Raw genomic sequence first — 17,946 nt, 5'->3', positions numbered from 1 at the left:
CTGGTAGTCCTTTTAGGACTGTGGGTCTGTAGTTAGTTAGTCAGTCTGTTCCTGGTAGACCTGTTAGGACTGTGGGTCTGTAGTTAGTTAGTATGTTCCTGGTAGTCCTGTTAGGACTGTGGTACTGTAGTTAGTTAGTTAGTCTGTTCCTGGTAGGCCTGTTAGGACTGTGGTACTGTAGTTAGTTAGTCAGTCTGTTCCTGGTAGGCCTGTTAGGACTGTGGGTCTGTAGTTAGTTAGTCTGTTCCTGGCAGGCCTGTTAGGACTGTGGGTCTGTAGTTAGTTAGTCAGTCTGTTCCTGGTAGGCCTGTTAGGACTGTGGGTCTGTAGTTAGTTTAGTCTGTTCCTGGTAGACCTGTTAGGACTGTGGGTCTGTAGTTAGTTAGTCTGTTCCTGGTAGGCCTGTTAGGACTGTGGGTCTGTAGTTAGTTAGTTACTCTGTTCCTGGTAGGCCTGTTAGGACTGTGGGTCTGTAGTTTGTTAGTTAGTCTGTTCCTGGTAGGCCTGTTAGGACTGTGGGTCTGTAGTTAGTTAGTTAGTCTGTTCCTGGTAGGTCTGTTAGGACTGTGGGTCTGTAGTTAGTTAGTTAGTCTGTTCCTGGTAGGCCTGTTAGGACTGTGGGTCTGTAGTTAGTTAGTTAGTCTGTTCCTGGTAGGCCTGTTAGGACTGTTGGTCTGTAGTTAGTTAGTCAGTCTGTTCCTGGTAGACCTGTTAGGACTGTGGGTCTGTAGTTAGTTAGTCTGTTCCTGGTAGACCTGTTAGGACTGTCGGTCTATAGTTAGTTAGTCTGTTCCTGGTAGTCCTGTTAGGACTGTGGGTCTGTAGTTAGTCAGTCTGTTCTTGGTAGGCCTGTTAGGAATGTGGGTCTGTAGTTAGTTAGTCAGTCTGTTCCTGGTAGGCCTGTTAGGACTGTGGGTCTGTAGTTAGTTAGTCTGTTCCTGGTAGACCTGTTAGGACTGTGGGTCTGTAGTTAGTTAGTCAGTATGTTCCTGGTAGGTCTGTTAGGACCGTTGGTCTGTAGTTAGTCAGTCTGTTCCTGGTAGACCCGTTAGGACTGCGGGTCTGTAGTTCGTTAGTCTGTTCCTGGTGGGCCTGTTAGGACTGTTGGTCTGTAGTTAGTTAGTCAGTCTGTTCCTGGTAGACCTGTTAGGACTGTGGGTCTGTAGTTAGTTAGTTACTCTGTTCCTGGTAGGCCTGTTAGGACTGTGAGACTGTAGTTAGTTAGTTAGTCTGTTCCTGGTAGGCCTGTTAGGACTGTGGGTCTGTAGTTAGTTAGTTACTCTGTTCCTGGTAGGCCTGTTAGGACTGTGGGTCTGTAGTTACTTAGTTAGTCTCTGCCTGGTAGGCCTGTTAGGACTGTGGGTCTGTAGTTAGTTAGTTAGTCTGTTCCTGGTAGGCCTGTTAGGACTGTGGGTCTGTAGTTAGTTAGTTAGTCTCTGCCTGGTAGACCTGTTAGGACTGTGGGTCTGTAGTTAGTTAGTTAGTCTGTTCCTGGTAGGCCTGTTAGGACTGTGGGTCTGTAGTTAGTTAGTCAGTCTGTTCCTGGTAGGCCTGTTAGGACTGTTGGTCAGTAGTTAGTTAGTCAGTCTGTTCCTGGTAGGCCTGTTAGGACTGTGGTCTGTAGTTAGTTAGTCAGTCTGTTCCTGGTAAGCCTGTTAGGACTGTGGGTCTGTAGTTAGTTAGTTAGTCTGTTCCTGGTAGACCTGTTAGGACTGTGGGTCTGTAGTTAGTTAGTCAGTCTGTTCCTGGTAAGCCTGTTAGGACTGTGGGTCTGTAGTTAGTTAGTTAGTCTGTTCCTGGTAGACCTGTTAGGACTGTGGGTCTGTAGTTAGTTAGTTAGTCTGTTCCTGGTAGACCTGTTAGGACTGTGGGTCTGTAGTTAGTTAGTTACTCTTTTCCTGGTAGGCCTGTTAGGACTGTGGGTCTGTAGTTTGTTAGTTAGTCTGTTCCTGGTAGGCCTGTTAGAACTGTGGGTCTGTAGTTAGTTAGTTAGTCTCTGCCTGGTAGACCTGTTAGGACTGTGGGTCTGTAGTTAGTTAGTTAGTCTGTTCCTGGTAGACCTGTTAGGACTGCGGGTCTGTAGTTAGTTAGTCAGTCTGTTCCTGGTAGGCCTGTTAGGACTGTGGGTCTGTAGTTAGTCAGTCTGTTCCTGGTAGACCTGTTAGGACTGTGGGTCTGTAGTTAGTTAGTCTGTTCCTGGTAGGCCTGTTAGGACTGTGGGTCTGTAGTTAGTTAGTCAGTCTGTTCCTGGTAGGCCTGTTAGGACTGTGGGTCTGTAGTTAGTTAGTCTGTTCCTGGTAGTCCTGTTAGGACTGTGGGTCTGTAGTTAGTTAGTTAGTCTCTGCCTGGTAGACCTGTTAGGACTGTGGGTCTGTAGTTAGTTAGTTAGTCTGTTCCTGGTAGGCCTGTTAGGACTGTGGGTCTGTAGTTAGTTAGTCAGTCTGTTCCTTGTAGGCCTGTTAGGACTGTTGGTCAGTAGTTAGTTAGTCAGTCTGTTCCTGGTAGGCCTGTTAGGACTGTGGTCTGTAGTTAGTTAGTCAGTCTGTTCCTGGTAAGCCTGTTAGGACTGTGGGTCTGTAGTTAGTTAGTTAATCTGTTCCTGGTAGACCTGTTAGGACTGTGGGTCTGTAGTTAGTTAGTCAGTCTGTTCCTGGTAAGCCTGTTAGGACTGTGGGTCTGTAGTTAGTTAGTTAGTCTGTTCCTGGTAGACCTGTTAGGACTGTGGGTCTGTAGTTAGTTAGTTAGTCTGTTCCTGGTAGACCTGTTAGGACTGTGGGTCTGTAGTTAGTTAGTTACTCTTTTCCTGGTAGGCCTGTTAGGACTGTGTGTCTGTACTTTGTTAGTTAGTCTGTTCCTGGTAGGCCTGTTAGAACTGTGGGTCTGTAGTTAGTTAGTTAGTCTCTGCCTGGTAGACCTGTTAGGACTGTGGGTATGTAGTTAGTTAGTTAGTCTGTTCCTGGTAGACCTGTTAGGACTGCGGGTCTGTAGTTAGTTAGTCAGTCTGTTCCTGGTTGGCCTGTTAGGACTGTGGGTCTGTAGTTAGTCAGTCTGTTCCTGGTAGACCTGTTAGGACTGTGGGTCTGTAGTTAGTTAGTCTGTTCCTGGTAGGCCTGTTAGGACTGTGGGTCTGTAGTTAGTTAGTTAGTCTGTTCCTGGTAGGCCTGTTAGGACTGTGGGTCTGTAGTTAGTTAGTCTGTTCCTGGTAGTCCTGTTAGGACTGTGGGTCTGTAATTAGTTAGTCAGTCTGTTCCTGGTAGACCTGTTAGGACTGTGGGTCTGTAATTAGTTAGTTAGTCTGTTCCTGGTTGGCCTGTTAGGACTGTGGGTCTGTAGTTAGTTAGTCTATTCCTGGTAGACCTGTTAGGACTGTGGGTCTGTAGTTAGTTAGTCTGTTCCTGGTAGACCTGTTAGAAGTGTGGTTCTCAGCATCTGAACGCTTAGGTTTGACCAAAACATTACAATAAGTTGTGTAATGTATATCTTTTACTCTTTCTGTTTTTATTAGTAGGGGGCTGACTGTTGACAACTCTCAAAGTACTGTCCATTTCTTACCAAAAACAAACCATACCTTTCCCATTATTTCACATGGAACAGAGTTCTACATTTTCCTGCCGATGCGTCATGTAAGTGACACATATGGTTTATTTTAAACATGCGTAAATTGTTGCCGCCTTTTAAGGACATCACATAATGATAGGTTTTGGTAAATATTATAAACACTGTGAGCAATACAGTTGTTTGTGAAAATGTCTCGGGTGTTTCTTGTTGGCTACAACATGAGTATTTCTGTCTCATAGAGCAGGTGCCCTTGTTATGTAGCCAGTAGAGTAGACTCCGCTGGGTGCATGTCACTCTGTCTCAATAGCTGACAGCATTATGTCTTCTACCTCAATGAAAATCAGGCCCATAGCCTCATGAGTACAAGTACAACTATTGATGATATTTTATACACAGAGACAGACACCTGATGAATGGGTTGACAGCCATTGATTCTCCATGTCAACAATACCTATGAAGATTGTTTTTCTTTGTTGGTTGATTGGAAAAGGAGGGATGTAAGGATAGAGAGGTAGAGAGGGATGGAGGGAGGGATGGAGGCCAGAGGCCTGGGCTGGAGGACAGAGGATTCAGTGTGTGTGTGTGTGTGTGTGTGTGTGTGTGTGTGTGTGTGTGTGTGTGTGTGTGTGTGTGTGTGTGTGTGTGTGTGTGTGTGTGTGTGTGTGTGTGTGTGCCTTTAAGCTCACATGTCCATCTCCTGAGGTCTTTGTCATGGTGGAGACTCAGTCCTTTGATGTATTGATCTGAGAAGGGGGATGGAGAGACAAGTGAATGTAAATGAGAACTTGTTCTCAACTTGCCTACCTGGTTAAATAAAGGTGAAATAAATAAATAAAATAAAAAATGCTGTCTGGAAGGCTTGAGTCCTACACTGACACACACTGACACATACTCAGACACACACTCCTATATAACAAACCCATTCACCCATTTTGAATGTTATTGTTTTTGTGCATCTCAGCGTGATGTTCCATGGATTCCCTGGGGCATTTCATGTTTTCACGTGTATCTAAGTTATTGGCGTTCAAGCAGACAGAAATTAGGCCGGTATGATGCAGCAATGTGATAAAGTCGCTCTCAATACACTGGAAGTTAACAGTAATACAACTTTTAGATCGTGAAAACGTCTATCATACATGTCAGATTCTAATACTGGCCGATGTCATAACTCAGAAAGATGTCTTCTCTCAAATGAGCCTTTGATCATATTTTTGCGATATTCCTACCTGGAGAAATGTCTAATTTAACGGAGGGTCTAGCACGTTTCCTATTTGTCTGCCTCTTTAGTTCAGGGTGCATTACATGGAGCCAGAGATATTATAGAAATACCATCCAGCAGACTGTCTACCAATCGTCTTCACATTGTCATGCTGCGTCACGCGGTTGCTAAGCTAATTGTAATGCAATCCCTTCTCAAAGTCAGCGTATATGTCGAGAAATGTGCCTATTTTCCTTGAGAGTACGTGATGTCACGATTCCAAAGCTATTAGATACTACAGATAGCAAGTTAATCATCTTACATCTCGGAAAAGATTTATAATGTTGTACTTCTTGTCGATGAAATTCGTGCTAATGTTGGGTTTTTGAGCTAGCGACCAATAGACCCCCTGAAGGAGAGCGCTCCTTGTACCAGAATTGCCCAGAATGCACGACACGGCCCATTGTACATCTGCGAATGTTAGACTCCACTCTGTGAGGCACATCGATCTGCAGGTTGAACATGGTGAGATTGTAGACTCCTAAATTGATAGTGCAGTTTGTTCAGGTGATTTTACAGCTAACTAGCTCCACGCTGCCCTTTCCCAGCAAGACAAAAGGAACACTGTACCCCTACCTACATGTACATATTACCTCAGTTACCTTGGCTAACCTGTACCCCTACCTACATGTACATATTACCTCAGTTACCTTGGCTAACCTGTACCCCTACCTACATGTACATATTACCTCAGTTACCTTGGCTAACCTGTACCCCCGCATATTGACTCGGTACTCCATGTATATAGTCTAGTTATTGTTATTTTATTGTGTCATTTTTCTTCTACTTTTGTTAGCAAATATTATTTTACTTTAAAAAAAACACAGCATTGTGGTTATGGGCTTGTAGGTAAGCATTTCACTGTAAGGTTTACACCTGTTGTATTTGGCACATTACATTTGATTTGATTTGTTATTATTGTGTGTAGCTACGTTTGCTAGCCAGCCAGCCAGCCAGCCAGCTTTGCAGATTTTCTAGTCGACTTGAGCTGCAACAGATTTCCACAACAATTTTCGAAGTCGCTACAAACCTTATTATATCACCAAAATGAAACATTTGTTCACAAAAAAGTATTGTTTTCACATATTAGTGTTATTTAACACTGTAATTTAAAGGACTGAGTGGTATTGGGTGGATTTTTCCTTTAATGCACTCCTCAGAACTTCTTCAAACACTCTGCTAAGCACGTAGGCGCGCAGGCACGTAGGCACGCAGGCACGCAGGCACGCAGGCACGCAGGCACGCATTCACACACACACGCACCTGCACACACACTCAAACACACACACACAGACACACTCAAACACACACACACAGACACACACACTCATACACACTCACACAGACACACTCAAACACACACACACAGACACACACACATTCATACACACTCACACAGACACACGCACATACACACACACAGACTGTATTTTCTACAATACCCTGGGATCTGGTGATCCAGACATGATGATGGAGGGAATTAAAGCCACTTGGCAAAACACCCTGAGACCACAAGGCTGTGACACACACTGGAAACACACACACATAGAACATGACTACCGCAGGAATCTGTGGTCTGGAATAACAGCTATCCTAAGAATGTCAATTATACAGCTCTGTCTGTCCATAAATAGATGCCCACATCTTTGAACCAGAACATTCTTAAATGAAATATATGGAAACTTTAAATATTAATATTACGGCAAATCATTGAGTATACAATTATACATAACTCAACACAAACACACACACACAGACACACATACCCACAAACACACACGCATCCTTATCCTGTCTAGACCAATCACAATCTGAACCAGACTACAGTCTAAAGCTGTCTGCTCTGCTTATCTAGTGAGGTTGGAGATTTCAAATCATATTTCATCGAACTAGACGTCCTATCACAACATGCAGCTGGACATGTGAACAGGAGTAGCCTGTTATTCTAGGTATATTGGAGAGTCTTTAACAGGAGTAACCTGTTATTCTAGGTATATTGGAGAGGCTTTAACAGGAGTAACCTGTTATTCTAGGTATATTGGAGAGTCTTTAACAGGAGTGGCCTGTTATTCTAGGTATATTGGAGAGGCTTTAACAGGAGTAACCTGTTATTCTAGGTATATTGGAGAGTCTTTAACAGGAGTGGCCTGTTATTCTAGGTATATTGGAGAGTCTTTAACAGGAGTAACCTGTTATTCTAGGTATATTGGAGAGTCTTTAACAGGAGTGGCCTGTTATTCTAGGTATATTGGAGAGTCTTTAACAGGAGTAACCTGTTATTCTAGGTATATTGGAGAGTCTTTAACAGGAGTGGCCTGTTATTCTAGGTATATTGGAGAGTCTTTAACAGGAGTAACCTGTTATTCTGTTCCTCATTCCCATCAGGCCACCTCAGTTTGGTCCCAATACCCAAACTCCCCAACTCCCTCTTCCCAAGCACTCTCTCTAGACCCATTCATATTTACCAGCCCTAGCCCTGTCCCAGGCCAATCCCACAGCCCCTGCCCTGGCCACAACCACAACCAGAACCCCCTACACCAGGCAAAACCACAGCTCCAGCCACAGCTCCAGCCCAATGCTGCCCCAGCCTTGGCTGTTTATCTGTAGGTCAGTTCACAGCTTTTAAAACAGTCCTTAATGAGGCTCAGAGGGGTTAGAGGACTGGATCAGAGCAGGGCTGGACAGAGACAGCTGTCTGCATGCCCTGCCACACAACCACTCAACCACACGCAAACCTGCAAATGCTCAGACACACACATACATACACACAAACACACACACACACACGCACACACACACGCACACACTGGCAGCCATGTTCACACACACACCAACGCTACTAATATGGTTCAGAGCCCAGTACTCACTACCTCTCTGTTTCTCCTGAACATCTGAGACTGAGTACAGTGTGTCTGTGACTTTCAGTCTCCACCGTTAGGATATCTGTGTGTGTTTCAGAGAGAGAGAGAGCGAGAGAGAGTTAGAAAAAGAGAGCAGCGCCACTCTTCTGTGATGTCTGAAGACACTTCTGTGATGTCTGAAGTCTCCAGCATCGCTCTGTCACATGTCCCTCCTCTCACACACCTGTGTACAGACAGATTGAGGGACGTGTGGTTGACAGATTGAGGGACGTGTGGTTGACAGATTGATGGACGTGTGGTTGACAGATTGACGGACGTGTGGTTGACAGATTAATGGACGTGTGGTTGACAGATTGATGGACGTGTGGTTGACAGATTGACGGACGTTTGGTTGACAGATTGAGGGACGTGTGGTTGACAGATTGATGGACATGTGGTTGACAGATTGACGGACGTGTGGTTGACAGATTGACGGACGTGTGGTTGACAGATTGACGGATGCGTGGTTGTATCTGACTCTGAGTGCTTATATGACCCAGACAGGGCAGACAGTTCTCTCTCCAGTCTCCCTGTTTCACTGTGTTCCTCCATGTCTCTCCCTGTTTCACTGTGTTCCTCCATGTCTCTCCCTGTTTCACTGTGTTCCTCCATGTCTCTCCCTGTTTCACTGTGTTCCTCCATGTCTCTCCCTGTTTCACTGTGTTCCTCCATGTCTCTCCCTGTTTCACTGTGTTACTCCATGTCTCTCCCTGTTTCACTGTGTTCCTCCATGTCTCTCCCTGTTTCACTGTGTTCCTCCATGTCTCTCCCTGTTCCCCCACTGTGTTCCTCCATGTCTCTCCCTGTTTCACTGTGTTCCTCCATGTCTCTCCCTGGTTCACTGTGTTCCTCCATGTCTCTCCCTGTTTCACTGTGTTCCTCCATGTCTCTCCCTGTTTCACTGTGTTCCTTCATGTCTCTCCCTGTTTCACTGTGTTCCTTCATGTCTCTCCCTGTACCTCCACTCAGTTCCTCCATGTCTCTCCCCATTCCTCTCTCCTCCAGACCTGTTTATTGTTCAAGAGATGTTATAACTTGTAACTTACACACAGGACAGGAAGTGACCTTTATTAACGAACCAGGGGAGGAGAGAGGAGACATACACACATGCAAGGATATGCAGTTGCACGTGCATGCACACAAACACACACTCACACACACACACACATTGTGGATAAAGGAAGTTGGCAGCACCTGATCAATTACCATGGGTCTGTGATAATATATGACTACTCTGCTTTGTTTCTATAGTGATTTCTTTTGGTTTACTACCTGGTATCTACATCTCTCTTTTCTCCATCTCTCCCTGTCTCCATCGCTCTGTATCCCTGTCTCCATATCTCTGTCTCCTTCCCTCCCTCTCTCTGTCTCAATCTCTCCATCTGTCTGTCTCGTCCTCTCCTTCTCTCAATCCCTCTCTTTCCTCCCCATCTCTGTCTCTCTCTAGTCGTCTGGAGCAGAATGGGATCAAGTCAGTTCCTCCCGGCGCCTTCTCTCCCTACAAGAAGCTGTGCAGGATGTAAGTATATACTCTCTGGGACTGAAATACACAAAGTACACTTCCTCTAGGGCTGAAATACACTAAGTACACTTCCTCTAGGGCTGAAATACACTACATACACTTCCTCTAGGGCTGAAGTACACTTCTTCTAGGGCAGAAGAAAACATGTACTGTAAGAACACTAGCTGTAGGGCTGAAGTATTAATGCAAGTATATACCCTCGAGGGTTGAAGTACACTAACTACACTTCCTTTGTTGCTGAAGAACAGATGTACTGTAAATATACCAGGTCTATGGCTAAAATAACATAACTGAGTGTAATCCACTTAGACTCATTTCACAACCCAGCCTACTGCACCTAAAAAAAGAACTGGTGAAACGTTGACAATGTACTTTGTTGTCGGGCCAGAGGGCGAGGAGGCCAATCAAAACATAATTAGTAAATCTTACCTTCTTATTTTCATGTCACAACCCAAACTATTAGATTCAGACTAAGAGCAGGAAAAGGTAAAAGGCTACAGAAGGCTACAAGCTGAAACCTCTCCACTGTAATAACACCGCTCATATTTCAGTGCTGGTACAGTATTCTCAGCCTACGTAGAGTGTCTGTCTGACTGCATAGACACACTATAAACTGTGGCAGAGAGGATTATGGATATGATGACTATATGATATGATATTGGGGAAGGACAGAGTGCTGGAACGAAGACTAATGGTTTTCTCATCCTTTTCTTCTCTCCCTTTTCTGCGGTATTTATGGGGGGGGGGGTCAGTCCAGTAGTATCTCAGCCTCACCAACCACCCGCTAACCAGCCTTCCCCTAAAATACAGGGGCTACTGGTCACAACTAGCATGTTCTGGATTGAAGACTGAGGGTTCCTCTTCCTCTCCTCCTTTCCACTCTGTCCTGCTTACGGCAGTGATTTCCAGTCAGCCTCCAGTGCATCCACCAACCAGTCGCTAACCAGCTTAGCCCCAAAATACATGGGCTACTGGTCACAACTAGCCACAGCCAAACACTAGGTTAGACACCAACCCCATACCAACCTCATTCTTTCACCCTCCCTCTCTACTCCTTACCCTTATGCTACTCCTGCATTTCAGTATATCGTCTCAAAGTTTTATAAAGCCTATAGCGCTAACAAAACAGATCACTACAGATCAGTGGCGGTTGGTGCCGTTTAAGGTGAGGGAGGACAATTATTTATTTTTATGAGCATGGCCTTATTTCTATTACAGCATATTAGATGACTCGCATTCATATTTCATTCCCCCAGCTCAATGCAACATCAATAGGTTTAGGCTACAACATGATACTCAAATTTTCCCTATACCCATCATGAGGTTACAACAACATAGCCTATGAATGAAAGTTTACAATGTGCACAGGTTGAGAGAAATTTGAGGAATCAAGGTGATTTGCCTTGCAAAATCTTGCCTGCATCTAGCTGATCTAGGGTGTAATCATTAGTCCAACAGTTGCAAACGAGAGTTTCTATTGGACAAATTCAGGTATGTTTATTCCCATTTCATACCGTTTGCATCCGTTTAAGAAACTTTTTTCAACAGAATCGACGGAAAGAATACACTCCTGATCACCACAAACCTCACAACTTACATAGCAGCCACATATAGTGCTCTTGGAAAGTATTCAGACCCCTTCACTTTTTCCACATTTTGTTACCTTACATCCTAATTCTAAAATTGATTAAATCGTTTTTTTTTTTCTCTCATCAGTCTACACACAATACCCCATAATGACAAAGCAAAAACAGGTTTTTAGAAATTTTTGCTAATTTATATATTTTTAAAACTGAAATATCACATTTACGTAAGTATTCAGACCCTTTACTCAGTACTTTGTTGAAGCACCTTTGGCAGCAATTACATCCTCGAGTCTTCTTTGGTATGACGCTACAAGCTTGGCACACCTGTATTTGGGGAATTTCTCCCATTCTTCTCTGCAGATCCTCTCAAGCTCCGTCAGGTTGGATGGGGAGCGTTGCTGCACAGCTATTTTCAGGTCTCTCCAGAGATGTTCGATTGGGGTCAAGTCCGGGCTCTGGCTGGGCCACTCAAGGACATTCAGAGACTTGTCCCGAAGCCACTCCTGCATTGTCTTGGCTGTGTGCTTAGGTCATTGTCCTGTTGGAAGGTGAACCTTTGCCCCAGTCTGAGGTCCTGAGTGCTCTGGAGCAGGTTTTCATCAAGGATCTCTCTGTACTTTGCCCTGTTCATCTCTGCCTCGATCCTGACTAGTCTCCCAGTCCCTGCCAGTGAAAAACATCCCACAGCATGATGCTGCCACCACCATGCTTCACCATAGGGATGGTGCCAGGTTTCCTCCAGACGTGACACTTGGCATTCAGGCCAAAGAGTTCAATCTTGGTTTCATCAGACCAAATACTCTTGTTTCTCATGGTCTGAGAGTCTTTAGGTACCTTTTTGGCAAACTCCAAGTAGGCTGTCATGTGCCTTTTACTGAGGAGTTGCTTCCGTCTGGCCACTCAACCATAAATGCCTGATTGTTGGAGTGCTGCAGAGATGGTTGTCTTTCTGGAAGTTTCTCCTATCTCCAAAGAGGAACTCTAGAGCTCTGTCAGAGTGACCATCGGGTTCTTGGTTATCTCCCTGACCAAGGCCCTTCTTCCCCAATTGCTCAGTTTGGCTAGGTGGCCAGCTCTAGGAAGAGTCTAGGTGGTTCTAAACTTCTTCCATTTAAGAATTATGGAGGGCACTGTGTTCATGGGGACCTTCAAGGCTGCAGACATGTTTTGGCAACCTTCTCCACATCTGTGCTTCAACACAATCCTGTCTCGGAGCACTACAGACAATTCCTTTGACCTCATGGCATGGTTTTTGCTCTGATATGCACAATCCAAATCATGTCCAATCAATTTAATTTACCACAGGTGGACTCCAATCAAGTTGTAGAAACATCTCAAGGATGATCAATGGAAACAGGATGCACCTGAGCTCAATTTCGAGTCTCATAGCAAAGGGTCTGAATACTTATGTAAATAAAGTATATCTGTTTTTTAAATGTAATACAGTTGCAAAACAATCTGAAACCCTGTTTTAACTTTGTCATTATGGGGTATTGTGTGGGGTATTGTGAGGATATATATTTTTTTAATCCCTTTTAGAATAAGGCTGTAACGTAACAAAGGTCTGAATACTTTCCGAAGGCACCTAGCTATGAGCTCTCCTCCTCTCATCTTTTCCATTCGTTTTTGGATTTCAATGCACAGCACATCAGCTTTCTGTGACCAGGCAAACATTTTCAAACCAAACCTCAAAACCACTAACCGTTACACACAGCCTACATCAGTGTCACCATATGAGCTAATGTCAAGTCAACATAGCTACTAGAACTAACGCATTAGTAAGCACGCTACAATCATCAGTGTACAGTTAGCAGTTTAGCAGTTACTCTGATGGGCCCCTGTGGCAATAAATTTGTAAAACCAAAATATTACGTTGACTTGAAAAAGTTCCAGTGTTCAATAGCCATAGCCAGCTAGCTAACATATCATCCCCCTCTGTTCAAGCAGGGTGTTTGAGTAGGCTAAACTAGCTAGCTGCATTGGCTAGCTAAGTAAATGGAAGTGAACATTTAATTTTAAATATAGCTAGCTCTCTCTCTCTTTGAGTCAACTACTCACCACATGTTATGCACCGCAGAGCTAGCTAGCTGTACCTTATGCTTTCAGTACCAGATTCTCTGATCCTTTGATTGGTGGACAACCTGTCAATTCATGCTGAAGAGCTCTGATAGGTTGGAGGACGTCCTCCAGAAGTTGTCATAATTACTGTGTAAGTCTACGGAAGGGGGTGAGAAGCATGAGTCTCCTAAATTTTGTATAGAAGTCAATGTACCCAAAGGAGGACAGAAACTAGCGGTCCTCCAGCTACACCATGGTGCTACCCATGGTGTAGCTGTTGAGACTACTGTAGACCTTCATTACAAAACTGTGTGTTTTAATCAATTATTTGGAGATGTGAATATATTGATTATAGCTTTATCTAAAAAAACATAACTTTTTAATGTTTCACAATTTGTTTCCCTCGCATAATTCACTGAGAAGGATGGTTGTCCCCTTCCGCCTCTGGGGAGCTTCTACTACAGATCCCTATTGATAAAAATAGGTGAACGGGGGACCCACTGTGTAAACATACTAACACACATGCTCTCACTTTGACCCAGTTTGTATGACCCTACATATGAACTGTGTTGTTACCCTGGAACACGACAGGAGTGCGTCTAAAATCAGACGATGTAACCTCCTACTAATGTGACGCTCTATTTTCACATGACAGGAGTGTGTCTGAGATCAGATGCTGTAACCTCCTCCTAATCCAGAGCTCTATTTTCCAGGAAACATCAGGCTTTTGCACTAGACACTTATTTAGCACTTAGTTTAACATTAGCCTCAAATGGGATCATTTCACATCTTAAAGACCACACGACGATTTCCCTTTAAAGACATGCAGTTGACTGGAGTTCACTGCACACACACACACACACACACACACACACACACACACACACACACACACACACACACACACACACACACACACACACACACACACACACACACACACACACACAGACAAACACTTCGTGGTTAGCTTGTGGCCAGAGATCTGTGGATCCTGTTAACGACAGGCATTTACAGAAACAGCCTGTTCCATATGGACCATAGCCCTACACCCCATTAATACACCACACACACACCACACTATTCTGGGTTTTGATTGGCTAGCAGTGTCGTCAACTCACTTCTGTCCGAATATCATTGGCTGCTTCAGGAAGTTCTAGAATGGAAACTTGAATAATAAGTTATGGTACTGTAAGGACTTAGTTGAGTCCTAGGGGTTAAGGGTTAGAGTTACAGTATGAAAGTTGGGCCTGGCTGAAGACAAGATCTCCCACATTGAATGTCTCTTTAACCCCCCCCCCCCTTTCACCCCCCTCCCCCCTTCAGAGACCTGAGTAATAACCAGATATCCGAAATAGCTCCTGATGCCTTCCAAGGCCTGAGATCTCTCAACTCACTGTGAGTCACTATAACCATTGATGGATAAGTGCATTTCTGATTTATTGTTGATTGATTGAGTCACTGATTAATTTATTAATTTATCAACTGATCTTTTCCAGAGTCCTGTATGGGAATAAGATTACGGAGCTTCCCAAAGGAGTGTTTGATGGACTATATGCCCTGCAACTGCTGTAAGTACACAGTGGCTACTCCTTGATAATATTCAGCTTACATTGATGATTGTAAGTAACATATTTCCCTTTTCTATTTTTTAAACTCTCTTTCTCCCCCACCCCTCTCTCTCTCTGTCTCTCCCCCCTCTCTCTCTCTCTGTCTCTTTCTATCTTTCTCTCTCTCTGTATCTCTCTCCCTTTCTCCCCTCCACCCCCTCTCTCTCTCTCTGTCTCTCTCTCTCTTTCTACCTTCCTGTCCCAGGTTGTTGAATGCCAATAAGATCCACTGTGTTCGGGCCAATGCCTTCACAGACCTGCAGAACCTCTCTCTACTGTCTCTGTATGACAACAAGATACAGACTGTGGCCAAGGGCACCTTCGCTTCTCTCAGAGCTATACAGACACTGTAAGTTACACACACACAGACACACACACAGACACACACACACAGACACACACACACACACACAGGGGCGCTTGCACACACACGTGTGCACACACTCGCAATCATGCACACACGAATGTGGACACACACACGCACGCAAACACACGCACACACACACAGACACACACACACACACACACACACACAAACACACACACACAGGGGCGCTTGCACACACGTGTGCACACACTCACAATCATGCACGCACGAATGTGGACACACACACGCACGCACACACATGCACGCGCACACACACACACACACACACATTCTTCACTGTCACCATAAAACATGAGTCAAGCCACAGCTGTTTACTCCGTAATAACACAGGAATGGAAACATGTAAATCCATCATCGTGACAATTACACACACTCAGGAAATTCAAACACACACACACCTTCAGGTAATTCAAAATCAAGCCAATACACCCTCCATTCAAGCGTGTGCCAGTGCTGCCTTAATTAACAAACACTGTTATCAACGCTGACAGTAGGGTTTTGACTGATTGACTTGAGCAGTTTATATTTGGCAAGGACAATTGTGTTATGTTGAATAACACATATAAACAAGTATATGCACGCACAAACACTCAGACACACACACACCTGTGAAGTTGATTGATCATGTTGTCCCTTGGCTCACCTGACAAAACATTTCTCACCCAGAGCCCCATAGACAACAGGGTAGACGGTTCACACACACAAGCATACACACACACATACACATACACGCCACACACACACAAACACACACACACACTGGTGTCTGAGATCCAGTCTATAACTAGCCTCTTGTTGAACCTGGATTCTGAGAAAAGAAGTACAAATATCCTCTACCCGGTCCCTGCTATTTATACTGCCCACACTAGGCCTTGATGACTACAATAATACTGTAGATCCCATCATCTCCACAGTGACCGTACGCACATATCCCAACCAGAAGCCATGGATTACAGGCAACATCCGCACTGAGCTAAAGACTAGAGCTACTGCTTCAAGGAGCAGGACACTAATTTGGAAGCTTAGAAGAAATCCCGCTATACCCTAAGAAGAAACATCAAACAAGCAAAGTGTCAATACAGGACTAAGATTGAATCCTAATTCACCGGCTCTGACGCTCGTCGGATGTGGCAGGGCTTGCAAACTATTACGGACTACAAAGGGAAACCCAGCCGTGAGCTGCCAAGTGACACGAGCTTACCAGACGAGCTAAACACCTTTTATGCTTGCTTCGAGGCAAGCAACACTGAAGCATGCATGAGAGCACCAGCTGATCCGGATGACTGTGTGATCACGCTCTCCGTAGCCGATGTGAGCAAGACCTTTAAACAGGTCAACATTCACAAGGCTGCAGGGCCAGACGGATTACAAGAATGTGTACTGACACGTGCCAACTGACACGTGTCTTCACTGATATTTTCAACCTCTCCCTGACCGAGTCTGTAATACCTACATGTTTCAAGCAGACCACCATAGTCCCTGTGCCCAAGAAAGTGAAGGTACCCTGCCTAATTGACTACCACCCTGTAGCACTCACATCAGAAGCCATGGAGTGCTTTGAAAGGCTAGTTATGGCTCACATCAACATCATCATCCCGAAAACCCTAGACCCACTCCAATTTGCATACCGCCCCAACAAATCCACAGATGATGCAACCTCAATCACACTCCACACTGCCCTTTCACACCTGGACAAAAGGAACACCTATGTGAGAATGCTGTTCATTGACTACAGCTCAGCGTTCAACACCAAAGTGCCCACAAAGCTCATCACTAAGCTAAGGACCCTGGAACTAAACACCTCCCTCTGCAACTAGATCTTGGACTTCCTGACGGGCCGCCCCCAGGTGGTAAGGTTAGGCATCAACACATCTGCCACGCTGATCCTCAACACGGGGGTCCCTCAGGGGTGCGTGCTTAGTCCCCTCCTGTACTCCCTGTTCACCCACGACTGCATGGCGAAGCACGACTCCAACACCCTCATTATGTTTGCTGACTACACAACACTGGTAGGCCTGATCACCAACAACGATGAGACACCCTATAGGGAGGAGGTCAGAGACCTGGCAGTGTGGTGCCAGGACAACAACCTCTCCCTCAACGTGAGCAGAACAAAGGAGCTGATCGTGAACTACAGGAAAAGGAGGGTCAAACGCTCCACCATTCACATCGATGGGGCTGTAGTGGAGCGGGTCGAGAGTTTCAAGTTCCTTTGGGTCCACATCACCAACAAACTATCATGGTCCAAACACACCAAGTCAGACGTGAAGAGGGAACGACAATACCTTTTCCCCCTCAGGAGACTAAAATGTTTTGGCATGGGTCCCCAGATCCTGAAAAAGTTATACAGCTGCACCATCGAGAGCATCCTTAGTGATTGCATCACCGCCTGGTATGGCAACTGCTCAGCATCTAACCGTATGGCGCTACAGAGGGTAGAGTGTACAGCCGAGTACATCACTGGGGCCAAGCGTCCTGCCATCCAGGACCTACAGTTGAAGTCGGAAGTTTACATCCACTTAGGTTGGAGTCATTAAAACTCGTTTTTCAACCACTCCACAAATTTCTTGTTAACAAACTGGAGTTTTGGCAAGTCAGTTAGGACATCTACTTTGTGCATGACAAGTAATTTTTCCAACAATTGTTTACAGACAGATTATTTCACTTATAATTCACTGTGTCACAATTCCAGTGGGTCAGAAGTTTACATACACTAAGTTGACTGTGCCTTTAAACAGCTTGTAAAATTCCAGAAAACAATGTCATGGCTTTAGAAGCTTCTGATAGGATAATTGACATAATTTGAGTCAATTGGAGGTGTACCTGTGGATGTATTCCACGGCCCTACCTTCAATCTCAGTGCCTCTTAAAAATAAATCAGCCAAGACCTCAGAAAAAGAATTATTGACCTCCACAAGTCTGGTGCGAAATGTGCAAATCAATAGCAAAGGACATTGTGAAGACACTGGAGGAAACAGGTACAAAAGTCTCTGTATCCACAGTAAAATGAGTCCTATATCGACATAACCTGAAAGGTCGCTCAGCAAAGAAGAAGCCACTGCTCCA

General features: G+C 44.8%; 1 protein-coding gene across 1 annotated transcript in view; it reads left to right on the top strand.

Moving 5' to 3' along the window:
- Positions 1-17,946, top strand: part of LOC115200881 (slit homolog 1 protein-like) — a 90,896-nt gene that overhangs the window by 27,799 nt on the left and 45,151 nt on the right. Inside the window, exons 7-10 of the mRNA XM_029763996.1 lie at positions 9,164-9,235; positions 14,209-14,280; positions 14,382-14,453; positions 14,698-14,841. Of these exons, the coding sequence (XP_029619856.1) occupies positions 9,164-9,235; positions 14,209-14,280; positions 14,382-14,453; positions 14,698-14,841 (360 nt within the window). The remainder of the gene's footprint in view (positions 1-9,163; positions 9,236-14,208; positions 14,281-14,381; positions 14,454-14,697; positions 14,842-17,946) is intronic.

The sequence above is a fragment of the Salmo trutta genome, chromosome 10 (assembly GCF_901001165.1).
Source record: "Salmo trutta chromosome 10, fSalTru1.1, whole genome shotgun sequence".
In the NCBI taxonomy this organism is placed as follows: Eukaryota; Metazoa; Chordata; class Actinopteri; order Salmoniformes; family Salmonidae; genus Salmo; species Salmo trutta.
This window is presented reverse-complemented; position numbering and strand designations above follow the sequence as displayed.